The sequence below is a fragment of the Pararge aegeria genome, chromosome 5 (genome assembly GCF_905163445.1).
Source record: "Pararge aegeria chromosome 5, ilParAegt1.1, whole genome shotgun sequence".
Taxonomy (NCBI): domain Eukaryota; kingdom Metazoa; phylum Arthropoda; class Insecta; order Lepidoptera; family Nymphalidae; genus Pararge; species Pararge aegeria.
Genome location: NC_053184.1, coordinates 4,797,351 through 4,810,916, shown reverse-complemented (window position 1 = coordinate 4,810,916; position 13,566 = coordinate 4,797,351). Strand labels below are relative to the sequence as shown.

General features: G+C 37.6%; 1 protein-coding gene across 1 annotated transcript in view; it reads left to right on the top strand.

Annotated features, from left to right (window-relative positions):
• LOC120623633 (phospholipid-transporting ATPase VA) overlaps positions 1 to 13,566 on the top strand; it is a 106,566-nt gene that overhangs the window by 83,443 nt on the left and 9,557 nt on the right. The window contains exons 5-13 of the mRNA XM_039889730.1: positions 1,314 to 1,458; positions 3,773 to 3,979; positions 5,667 to 5,889; positions 6,763 to 7,007; positions 8,277 to 8,486; positions 8,611 to 8,701; positions 8,997 to 9,148; positions 9,819 to 9,942; positions 11,169 to 11,431. Of these exons, the coding sequence (XP_039745664.1) occupies positions 1,314 to 1,458; positions 3,773 to 3,979; positions 5,667 to 5,889; positions 6,763 to 7,007; positions 8,277 to 8,486; positions 8,611 to 8,701; positions 8,997 to 9,148; positions 9,819 to 9,942; positions 11,169 to 11,431 (1,660 nt within the window). The remainder of the gene's footprint in view (positions 1 to 1,313; positions 1,459 to 3,772; positions 3,980 to 5,666; positions 5,890 to 6,762; positions 7,008 to 8,276; positions 8,487 to 8,610; positions 8,702 to 8,996; positions 9,149 to 9,818; positions 9,943 to 11,168; positions 11,432 to 13,566) is intronic.

Sequence of the window (13,566 nt, the reverse complement as noted above, 5' to 3'; positions counted from 1 at the left end):
ATTTTAAAATTCAAAATTCTTTTTTTTTAAATTGGTTACAGCTCTCGTCACGAAAGTTGAAACTGCGCAGTAGTCGATTAACTTAGGTATTTATTAAGATCACGGTAACACTGATGGCAAAACATCACGCGCCGCGTGTGAAATCAAATCGAATCGTACTATATTCTACAACCAGAATGAAATAAGGCTTGTACAGAGCGCATTTGCATGGTAGATTAGACCCAAAATACGAAAGCTACAGTGGTGACTATAAGAGACCTACTGCATATCTTCTGCTGTGATTGAATGTTCGCTTAGCGTGCGAAATCAAATACAATTTGATATTCACTCTATCTTGACACTTAAGACACAGATCTCCCAAAATGCGCTGATACGTCAGGAACAGAAGCATCCTCAAGGGAAGTTGTTAACTTCACAACGTACAATTGCTAAAGTACTTACGTGATTTCCGTTGCCACAGCTTTTTTTTTATAATTTTTTTTAACACTACAGGCTAACCCTTGACAGAAATCTCACCTCGTGGTGATGTGTGATTATGCAGTCTAAGATGGTAGCGGGCTAATCTATGAAGGAGTATGGCAGTTATATTTAACATCATAGACATCATACTGGAACGTTAAATCGTTTAACGACACGTCTATGTCGTTAGGGCGTTAACTAGGCACGGGCGAGCCTCCCCGCCAGTCCAGACCAGGGACCAATTTTAGGAAATAATAAATTCCCAAATTTCCCCTGCCGGAAATCGAACCTGGGACCTCAGACTTAAAACCAAAGCGCTCACCGCTGCGCCAGGGAGGTCGGCTAGACTGTGCGATTGGTAAGCGAACTCCTCTAACCAGTGGAAGTCTGTCACTATTCACATCCACGTTTTTTCTTTTAGGATCCTTAAAACTTTTAAGTATTTTTTTAAGGTGGAAACAAACACTTCCTATAGGCTTATGTGATCCTGGTGATAGATATGTGATACATCAAACAAGTGCATTACTTTTTGGTGTAAGGAATGTTTAAAAACACAAGGAGCGACATAAAAACATTCTCCTTTTGCGTTTTGCTCCTTAACATATTTTCCTCAACTAAATTTTTTTTTTTCCTACATTAATTATTTAGTTTTCGGTTGTGTTAAACAATTTTTGAAATTAAAAACCAGCGTTTCATAGAAAATACTACGATTTGAACCAACGTGCTAGCTTTTTTTGACTTTGCCCGGCGCACTTGTGCGGGCAATCCTGCACAGTTACCGACTTGTCTATCAACTTTCGCGACGCGTGCTTGTTCTGAAATTGTGTCTACATTTGAGTCCGATTGGTTTGGAGGTACGCTAGATTAACTGAATCTCGCTCCACAACGCCGTCGCCGCCGCCTTCCACCACGTCGCCGCTTCGCCTACGCCTGCCCAAACTACCCTTCGGCAGTCGTGACGACAGCTCCTCAGAACCCAGTACATCCGCTGAAGTGCAGGTAGGTCCTAAAATACAATGTTTTATTCTTTATAATAAGTTTTATTGGCCACAATTCTTGCAGCAACATACAAATAATTATAAAAGAGGGAGATAAAAACTTTAATTTAAATGTACTTACGTTGCGTCCTTGGGGTCAATGTGTCACCTTCACAGCTCTGTGTTGCAGCATCAAGGCAGTAGATACCGGCCAAAGAATACTGCAACGCTGTTTTTCAGTAGGGATTCAATTTTTTCCCAAATTATCAACAATATCAACACATTACCGGCCCAATCGGCCTCCTTCCATACAACTCGGGTCTCCTTCCATAATGAGATGGGTTTAGGCCATAGGCCACACCTAGCTGACTGCTAATTAGTGGACTTCACACGCCTTTGAGAACATTATGAGGAACTCTCAAGCATGTAAGTTTCCTCACGATGTTTTCCTTCACCGGTAAAGCAAGTGAAATTTTAATTACTAGAAACGCACATAACTCAGAAAAGGTAGAGATGCTGGGATTCGAACTCGGCCCCCAGAAAGTAAAGTCTAGCTCCTACCCAATGCGCTATCACAGCTTCCCGACTTGTAGTAGTAGCACAGAGGACGCTCCTGTCCGTTCTGTGATATATTTGCTTAGTCGCTTCGTACAAAACCCATCGGTACAGGATGGTTGTTGACAACTGTATTCTGATCTGCCGCCACCACAATGTACACATATTGTTCACTAGACTACCTAAAAAAGCAACTCCACTGTAAAAAGCGCAGTGGTGTTGCTAAAGATGTACAGACGACATCAAAAGGGTCGAAGTTCGATGGTCTGTAGCGGCATAAGACAATGAGGCACTCCCTAGATCATCTATGTCTAGCAGTGGAATTCCATCAGTTGACAGTTTAAATAAGAATGGCAGTTCGTAAGTCTTGTCCTATAAAAAAATTAACTAGTGAGATTTCCCCAAGTCAACAAAGGTAGGCCACTTGACATAACATACCGTAGTAAATTTCAGACTTAAAATTAAACCACTGCGAAACTTGTTTTGTAAAAAAATATCCTTTAATAAGGAATCAATAAAGTGTTCTTTGTTTCAGACATAATAACAAATATTATTTTGATAAATTATACAAACTGCGTGCCGCCGGTATTAAAACATCTGAACTTATCTGAAATCTCACAAATGCCTGGACTTTCATCTTCAGTTGAATTAATGTTTTGTTGAACTAATAATTAAAACTTGGCTTCACAATTGCCCAATAAATTGTATTAATTGACCATTATTAAGGCCGATTCTGTTTGTTTATAATGTCAGCAAACTGCAAACAATTTATATCCATTCATATTGTTTTCTTATCTTATCTACCAATTTAAAAATATTTACTTTTATCATACCGTATTTTCCTTAAAAAGTGCACTATCATCAAATGGTCCAGATTACGTAGCTTTCTTTATAATTATTTTATTATAGGATTCGCAAGACAACGATAAGTAGGACGTTGGCCTTATATCTCACTTTATTATTCAAACTAATTGCTGTGACCTTAGTATGATAAATTGAATAATATCTACCTTAAGGCCTATATGATCACGTAAATGGCATTGAACATATATAAGGTATATTAATAGCTTTCGTCCGTTTAGGAGTTAGGGCCTGTATCAACGAAGATCATCAATATATTCAAATTAAAAACACTTTTTTGTACACCAAAGACATAGAAAATAAAAATAAAAACACAATTAAAAGAAAGAAAGAAAAGGTACAATAGGCGGCCTTATCGCTTAAAAGCGAGCTCTACCAGGCAAACTACCAAAGTACATGAAGTTAAGAAGAAGGGTTAAGGTGTACACAAAATAATACTTAAATAATTAACATATATTACAAAAATACATAAATGATAATAAATTAAAGAAAATATGATATATGTCATAAAGAATCAATCAAAAAAACCGGAAGACAGCCAATTAAAAAAATTAACCAAGAATCATCAAAATCAGTTCAGATTTGACGAATAAATGGATTTGCATCCCTAAAAATTCACGCCATATACTCCTTCTCTTGAGTTTCAGTTGGTTGACAGTACTTCGATCACTTTGAAAACTTTAACTTAAAGTGTCGCCCCAAACCAATATTCAATAATTCATAACAACAATTTAATATAATGGTAGGTAATATTTTACAGCTAACTATGCTACAGTACTAATTATGAAAATTTTTGAAATAAAAAGATCCTATTGGGTTTCAAAAATGTTTCCCTTACATCTCTTTCCCGCACATTCATTACTGTCTCAGAGGAAAAGGCAATCTTCGAAACAGTTGTCACATATAATGACTTCTTCCAGCTTGCGCGGTTTGAAGCTGAAAGCCCGGACGAACTGGCTTTAGCCGAAGCGGCTTTGGCGTATGGTTACGAGCTACGCGGAAGATCTCCCGACGATGTGGAGCTGGGCATACGCGGCGAGCTGTCGCGGCTGAAGGTGCTCAGGGTACAGGAGTTCGACTCCAATAGAAAGTGCATGTCGATTGCGTTGAGAACTCCTACCGGACAGGTAAAACCCCGAGCTTATTAAAATTAGTTCAGCTGAAACCCTGTTACCCGAACTACTTTATGGCGATATAACATACGTAGGATACTAGGTGGCTCGAAGCGAATGTTTCTGTTAAACAATTGTCTCAGTCACAGAATTAACACAGAACATATAGAAACCATGTACACGTCTAATATTGAAGCATCAAGAAGCACTCCACTTTAGTAGTGTTTCTCTAAGAGGCGGTTAGTCATTTCATTATATTTAGCAGTTAACAGTTATTATTTTTCCTCTAATGCTCTAAACGTTACCATAGAATGGGGTAAATAGGAAAAGTTTGTGAGCTAGCAACATTCCGCGGATTTAAAGTGGATGTGCGCGGGGCGTTTTCACTGTTTTGTGTCAAAAAACAGTGAAAACGCCCCGCGCCAATCCCACTTTAAATCCGCGGAATGTTGGCTGAATGAGGATTCTGTATGTTCTTAATTCTATGATTTAAGTATGTAACTTGATTTGGTTTACTCGAGATAGGATTTTTCAATAATAAAAACCAAAAAGCAACGTCATTAATATAAGTCGATTAAAAAAAAGATGTTGACAATTAGTTGAAAGGTCGAGTACATCGAACTCGTACCCTACAAGGTCAAGCGCGAACTGTTTCTTATCCAGAGAATATAATAATATCATCAATGATATTACTTTCTTACGAAAAATGTTCGACTAACCGTATAATCTTGATCGCGATAACAGGGTTTCAATCTTACAAGTTAATACTGTTTTGCTTCCATAGTTTCCCAATTTCCAAGGATTATCTCTTAATACAATCTTAAGCTACTAACTTAACTTACTTAGCTTAATATCACGCTGGATTCATAACTGGATTTGCGTCCTTTTTATTTAAAAGTTCGAAAAAAATTCAAAATTCATTTATTTCAAGTAGGCCTAATACAAGCACTTTTGAAACGTCAAGTCTGTCCGTGTGTAGTGACTCTACCACCGGTTCGGAAGGCAGATTCTACCGAGAAGAAGCCGGCAAGAAACTCAGCAGTTGCTCTTTTCCAACATCAAAAATTTACATTCTAACACTTATTTTTCTATCTTGTGAAAGATGAAAGCGGAGCCGGATGCTTCCAAGCAACATTGTCATTAAGAAATTCATCAATTGTATAATAACCTCGCTGTAATAAATGTGTTTTAACACATTCTTTAAACTTATGCATTGGTAGTTCCAAAATTACCTTAAGAATCATATTATAAAAGCGTATACTCAATCCCACAAATGACTTCTGCACCTTTCGCAGACGATATGCAGATGTCACTAAATTTAGACCATTTCTTGTAAGTCGACTGTTTATATCCACTTTTTGTTTATAAAGACTAATATGTTGTCTTACAAATACTACATTGTTAGTTATTCTAAAGATCTTCTTCTAAATAAGCATGGACGCTTTTTGGGCCAGGACATATAATCTATATTATATTATAAACGCAAGAGAGTGTTCGTTTGTGTCCTCACTATACGCCCTAACATCGTAACCAACTTATTTGAGTTTCGGCATAAGAGTTAGAGTTGATAGGAGGGAGAGTTACATAGGCAAAATTTTATCCCATAAAAACAGTCCCATAAAACTCCCGTGGGAACTGCTGCCTGCTTGTTATTTTAACAACTAGTTTATTCATTTAAACTAACCCATCGCTTAAACTCTAGGTGGTTCTATACGTGAAAGGTGCCGATAGCACTGTGCTAGGCGCTTTGGCACCAATGCGGTCTGGGTCTGCGGAAGCGGCCGCTTACGAGAGGACCAGATCGCTGCTGTCCGAGTACTCCCGCGCGGGTCTTCGTACGCTGGTCATGGCCAAACGCACCATGTCACCCGCGCTATGGGAAGAGTGGCTGGCTGGACACACGCGCGCCTCTGAAATCGGTGAAGGTAAGTTTAATATTTAAAAATTGACCAATGATATTATTTAGTCCACCAGTCCGCATTTGGCCAGCGTGGTGGACTACTATACTACATTTTGGGAGGAGATCTTTGCCAGTTAGTGGGTTGATATGACGATGATGATGATGATATTATTTTTATTTTTAAAACATTAATATAAACTTATTAACGGCTCGCTATAGGACACGGGTATCCACTCTGAATGAAAAGGGTATAGGCCGTTGTTCACCACACTGGCCAAGTGCGGATTGGTATTGGACTTTACACGCCACTAAGAACTTTATGGAGAACTCTCAGGCGTGTAGATTTCGTCACCTTATTCTTTCGCCCTTGAAGCGAAGTGATAATTTTATCGCTAAAATAAAAGCGCACGTAACTCCGAAAATGAAGGGGTGCGTGCCGATTTTCAAAAGGCGTATGAAGTGTTCCGCACTTGACTAGCGTGGAACTAAAGAATAGGCATTGTAAGAGTTATTAAAAGCCTACTCTTAAGTATTTATAACTCGTACTGGGGATTTTCTTCATTTTACGGCCGATTGGCGCAGTATGCTTTCTGAGCCCAAGGCCGTGGGTTCGATTCCCACTACTGGAAAATGTTTGTGTGATGAGCATGAATTTTTTTCAGTGTAATTTATGTACATTATTCATAAAAAAATATTCATCAGTCATCTTAGTACCCATAACACAAGCTACGCTTACTTTGGGGCTAGATGGCGGTGTGTGTATTGTCTTAGTATATTTATTTATTTATATCATCTGCATACCCTGCATACCCTCTATGCACGCCACTGCGTGGTGGACTATAAGCGGGCCAGCTTATGATGGATTTGAATGTAGAAAGGTTGACATCATTGTCCCCAGGTAGAGAAAAACGTATTCGCGATTCGTTAGCGAGGTTAGAAAGTGCTCTAACCCTCGTCGGAGCGACTGGCGTGGAGGATCGTCTCCAGGAGGCCGTGCCAAGAACCGTGCGGGCATTGCTCGACGCCGGCATCGTTATCTGGGTGCTCACTGGTGATAAGCCTGAAACCGCAATAAACATTGCCTATTCCGCTGCACTTTTCTCCCAGAGCGATCGGTTGCTGCATTTGATGTGTCGAGATAAAGTAAGTTCATTTATAGACATTTTCTTTTTTTTTTTTTAATTGTGTTCCTTCCTTTTTTCCTTCGACATTAGGATCGAAGACTGTTCTAGGTCGGTACTCAAATATGCTACGTGGATAGCATTCTGGTTGTTTTTCATTTATAGACATTGTAAATGCCAAAGAAACAAATCAAACGTTTGGACTTCCAGTTTCCGAAACCAGCGCTCCCAGGATTCGCACACTCACAAAAATGACTTACACAGATATAGGGAAATCGCGTAATACACAAGTAGTATTCGCGCGCACATCTTTTCGTTTTGCGCCGCACGATGCGTCCGGCGCTAGTATCGTGTTTGCACGAGGGGTCACGTGTTGTGGCCGGTTTTAACTAGATGGCGCTTTCAAGTTCTTTTTTTATTTGTTTCTTTTACTTTTCAACCTCATATATACGCTTACAGCAGCGCCCTACATCCTGAGGATAGGGTACGCCATTCTTTTTTCATGTATGAAGTGCACTACAGGTCATTCATCAGTTAAAACTTGGTTTTAAAGCCTCTTCGCTTGATGCAAAAAAGTCTTGCGCCATGTGTTGTTTGGCTAATGATTTAGTATCAAGTAATCGTAATATTGAAATTATTAACAAAAGGATAAATATTTTTATTGAATTACTAAGCTCAATTCCAAATTACTTTAAGGATTATAAATCTAAATATATATTATTTTTTAATTGTTTATTTTATGTTTCTAATTTAATTATATTTTTCCTTTTTTAAAATTTAATTATTATTAAACACTTTATTTGTATACCACAACATTAACATATTTAAAATAGAACAAAAACAGAAACATATCGAAAGAAGTAGTAATACAAAAGGCGGCTTTATCGCTTAATAGCGATCTCTGCCAGGCAACCTTAGAATTAGGGAAAAAAAAGAAGAGGAGAATAGACTGCTGGTGGTACAAATATTAAAATACATACATGCGAATAACTACATGCTAATACATAAACTAGTGTACACAAAAAGATAAAGAGATAAAATTAATTCCAAGTTGTGTACAGATACTTTGGGTTGTAGCTTAGAACAAAAGGTGTTATTACTTATATTTAGACCTTTAGTACATTACCTGTTTTGTGTACCTAATAACAATAAATAAATAAATAAATAAATTTCAATTCATTTATATATCACTTAGTTTGCTAAATAAACATAAAATAAAGCACTGCCACACAATTGTTTTTTTTATAAGGGATTGTTATTATGTCAAAGTAAAGTTACTTCAATTTTCTAGGAACAAGCAGAATCCACGATTAAAAGCTACTTGGAAAACGGAGTAGTAGAAGCCGGTATAGGTCGAGCGCTTGTCGTTGATGGGAGAACGTTAACCTACATATTAGACCGACGTTCGGGGCTCGTGGCACCATTCCTGTCCTTGGCAAAGCGGTGTTCCGCTGTGCTATGCTGTAGAGCAACGCCACTGCAGAAAGCCTACATTGTCAAGGTGAGACACGATCTGTTATTTCTGACTTTCTCTCTGGGTTCATCTCAGTAGAATCTACATGAACCGAACTGTTTTTACACTAACAACATCATTTAAAGTTCTTTTTCTTTACTTATGTATACAGGCAGTGAAGGAAGAACTAGGTGTAACGACGCTGGCCATTGGCGACGGTGCCAATGATGTTTCAATGATTCAAACAGCCGACGTTGGAGTCGGTAAGAATCGTCTTATAAAATATATTATTTAATTAAAATCTTTAGTATGAACAACGAATTGAATGGGCCCCAAAACTATACCCTGTGCAACATCAAAAATTCAAGTAAAATTAAGGGCATTGCTATTAATATGGTAAAAATGATGTCGTTATTGCCTATAATGATTCTTTATAAATGAGGAGAGTAAGTAAACGATCACTAGCGTATTGTGTCACAGTTTAGCAATTATAAATAACGTAGAGGAATTTCTGTATTTGAACTAAGTTTTAAATCGTGTTATGATGGTCTTCGGTAGGTCTGTCAGGGCAAGAAGGCCGGCAAGCGGTGATGGCGTCAGACTTCGCGCTGTCTCGGTTTAAGTTCATCGAGAGGCTTCTGTTGGTGCACGGCCACTGGTGCTACGACCGCCTCGCCAGGATGATCTTATACTTTTTCCTTAAAAATGCCGTGAGTTTGAGTTATTCTCTCTCTAATATTTAAGTCAGCTTTTTTAATCTGTAGAAGTTTTGGCTTAGTGATACGTGCGTGCGTGCGCACCAAAATTATTGTTTCCAGATAAGTTACGTCCGTTTGGGCACGAATATAATGTGGATATGTAATAAACATTGATTGGCAAGCTTCTTTCCATATCATAATTTTACGTCTTAATCATCTAATTTATTAATTACAATGAATTATTAATACATATTAATAATTAGGATTAGTCTAATTATTATTCAATACTAAACTATCGCCGCATAATTTTATATTATATTTCAAGAATAGAATTGAGATTGTTCAATTGCTTGTGACCCTCTGCATAAATTTAATACTCGTAAATTTTAGACTTGCTCTACACATCTAATTATTATCCAATATTAAACTATCAGCGATTAATTTTATTTTTCGTTTCAAGAATACTTTTATTTAATTATATGTGCAGTTGTTTGTGCCATTCTTCATTAATTTGGTAACCATCCCTTCTCCCCTTTCCTATTATTTACTTTAGCTTGCTAAACGACTCAACATTACTCATTTTCTGATTTCTGAAGTCTTCCCCTAGTAACGCTATTTCTCTATTATATGTAATACCTTGTAAAATGTCTTCGATAAATGAAATATTTCAAATTGTTTGCAGACATTCGTGTTCCTAGTGTTCTGGTATCAGCTGTACTGCGGGTTCTCGTCATCAGTGCTGATCGACCAGATGCACCTCATGGCGTATAACCTCGCCTTCACTGCATTTCCTCCTATTGTGATAGGTATGGCTAGTCAATTTACTTACTTAAAATATTTTACTACTTGTGTATCTTTGGTGCAAAATAAAAAGGTTGTTTCTAAGTGTAACCTCTTTTTACCAGGCAAGTAGCTACTACTTATGTCTATGGAGCTCTTATCTAAATTGATATTTTTTTAGTGGTCGTAGTGGTGTTTTAGTTTTGTAATACTTCTTAGGCGAAAAAGAATGTTTTAATATTTTACTGAGCAATTGAGACATACATAGTAATCATATTTTGTATATCGGTATTGTTCTACATTTCAAGTTTATCTAAAGAGAAGAATAAAAGCACGATGCAAAGTGGAAATCACTCGACAAATTCAAATTTAAAATATTTTATTCGTGTAGACCTTATTACAGGCATTTATGAAGCGTTCATACATTTAACATGCTACACTGATGTTAGTGATGGTGATAACTGCATTCGTTAACTTAAAACTAAAGCTACGAGGGTTCCAAACGCGCCCTGGTCTAAGAAGAGCCCACAACAAACTTAGCCAGGTTTTTTTTTTGTTATAACCATCTCACAGTCTAGTTAATGTTGAGCTATGAAGTAAGAACAATTCATACCCAAGCTTTTTTATCATACATGTAATCCTTAATACCTGATCATGATCATGCAAAGGATAAACGCGACATTTTTCTTTTCATTTTGTTATTATGCATTTAAAACTTGCCAACAATTAGGAAATAATTTTTTAAAAATACACGGCTTGTAAGCTTATAGCCTTCGTAAAACTACTGTGCAAACATTGATGTTAGCTCCCTTTGTGTGTTCTATCGACTCTATAATGGAGAATGTTCTGAAGAGTTGTTTGCGTTGATACCTCCTTCCCTGTTCTCTGACCGCACCTCACGCCGTAGAAATAAATTCCAGCCTCATCATCTCGATGCCTGGTATTCTTCTATTCTGTTCTAAATACCAGATCATTTCTACCGCGCACTTGCAAATTATTGAACAATCTCCCATCTGATGTGTTTCCTCAAAAATACAATCTAGGGTTATTCAAGGGGCGGATAAACAAATTCCTTAAAAGCCGGCAACGCATCGGTGGCTCCTCTGGTGCTGCAGATGTTTATGCCCGCTTGCTCGTTTGGCCGCTAATAATATTAAAAGAAATCCTTCAAACCCACCGGTTCATCTAGAGCGTTCTCTCCTATTCAGCCGGTGCCAAAGTTAAATTAAATATCTAATAATTCTTGTAACAGGGGCCTACGATCGCGTGGCACCGTCGACGCTTCTAACCGAGAGGCCCGGCCTGTACAGCGCGTCGCGAAGAGGTCTCGCATACCGAGCGCACTCCTACTGGCTAGTGCTAGCCGAGTCCGTATACATCAGTGTGGTGATCTTTTTCACTTGCAAGTGCGCCTATACTGACACCGACGTGGACATCTGGCTCTTCGGACTCTGCAACATGACGTGCTGTCTCGTCATCATGCTTGTCTACGTCGCCATAGAGACCCGCAGCTGGGTGAGTTACATTAATTACTGTCTTATTAAATTGATGGCATTCGTTAAATGTTATATCGTTGTGTTGTGTCTCGTTATATTTCCGATAAGCGTCGATAAATGAATCGCAGATGGTTAAGTTAGATGGCATGCTATCTGTTACACTTCTTGGTGAGTTAAATGAGTAACTGTCTTATTATAATGCTGCTATTCGTTACAATGAAACGTACATGCTCGATTAATGACATGCCGTCTCGTTATATTTGTGATAAGCGTCGCTAAGTGAATCGCAGATGGTCAAGTTAGATGGCATGCTATATGTTACACTTCTGGTTGAGTTGAATGAGTTACTGATATTCGTTACAATAAGAGCTTCATGCTAAATGCGGAACATGGCATGCTATCTGTTACACTTCTGGGTGAGTTAAATGGATTATTGTCTTATTATAATGCTGTTTTTCGTTACAATAAGAGCTACATGCTGGTTAAGTTACATGGCATGCTATCTCGTTACACTTCTACTGGGTAAGTTAAATGACGTGCCGAAAAACACAATTATTGTCCCTCTTAGAAACTGTTTCGTATAATATTTGTTTTGTATAATAATAAACAAGGGTTTTATAAGAAATGAATTAAAAATATGTTTGGTGTTTATGTACTTTTCATGCAGCTTTTCTATAAGAAACTTGTAAGTTATTGTTTGTGTGAAATACGACGTACATACGTCTGTGTGGCTATGACAACAAACAGATACTCTGCTGTTTACACGTTATGAACCCCGTGGCGGAATACGCAACATGTTCATACTTTGATCACGTTTTCATAGAGGCGTTTCACACTTAGAATTTTTTTTTAAAGATAAATTTGCAAGAAGCACTGTTTCACTTTCAAATGAACCACTCTATTCTTCTTATTTGCTGACTCTGTCGCACTATTTTAATGCCTATAATTCACTGTTTTAATAGCAAGTGTTACAAATTAATCCAGTATTAACGATTGGGACGATAGTAATATATCAAACAAGATTCGTATGTATATGATACGTAACTATTACGAATTTGATAGTAAAGCAAATCAATCTACTAACTTTATAGCTAAAATTACGTTAAAAGTGTTTTTTACCGCCTTTCATTAAGTGACGCTGCTTGCACCATTTGACGAACCCCGCTGCCCGTTGCTCACCATTTGGGCAGCGAAGACAAAGTTACATTTTGCAGTCAACCCGTTAACGAATCAACCCACATTTTTAAATTATTTTAAAAGAAATATTCCAAAAAAAACCAAGTGGGTACCTTGGTCTTTTTATCAAAACCAACAACGCTTGCGCTATTGCCCCTGTTGTGTTATTAGGCTTCGCCGTGAGGCTTTATAAGGCCCGCTAAAGATTATATATATTTAAATCAATGAACGCTTACGAAACTTTAAGACATATTATATATGTCACTGAATGTGAATCTACACTATTTTCTTTTTTATGGTAATTGTTGACGGACCAAGGAGATGGGCCACCTGATAGTAAGTGAAAATATCATCGCCTATAAACAGTGCAACACTTCACAGAGCATAGATGCAGCACGTCCTGCAACATGTCGCCCTGTGTCCTTCAATTTGAGGCGTAGGTATTAAGCCTCGTGTGTCTGTATGTACACCGCTCCTTAGTAAACTGTTCTTTAAAGTCCCCGCGAATAACCATCCTCGATCCGCTCGATCCCATTCAATTTTGTGGACACCTTTTTCGCTCACGAAATTCCGGAGTAATTGTTATATGCTTAGATCTAGCGTAACATTCAACATACTAAGTACTAAAATTGATAAAATGGATCTTTTTTATACCAATGCAACCTGTGCGCGTAAAATTATGGCTAATGGATTTTTTAGATCTTTTGACTTGAGTAAATCGGCTGTTCAGGACTTATCAATCATTTTAAGTTCTTTCAGAATATTTTAAGTAGGTAGCTATAACTTCTCTGTGTTGGTCATTCCTATTTTTAGACTTACACTATTCATTAATATTTTAACTTTGTACTATACTTCCCGTGTGAGCATTTTCCTTTCTTACTATGTAAATTCTATCTGTGAAAACTTGTAATTGCCTATACTTGATTAATTTATTTTCATTTTTTATTTTTTGTTATCAGCTGTAAGTTTTCCTGTACA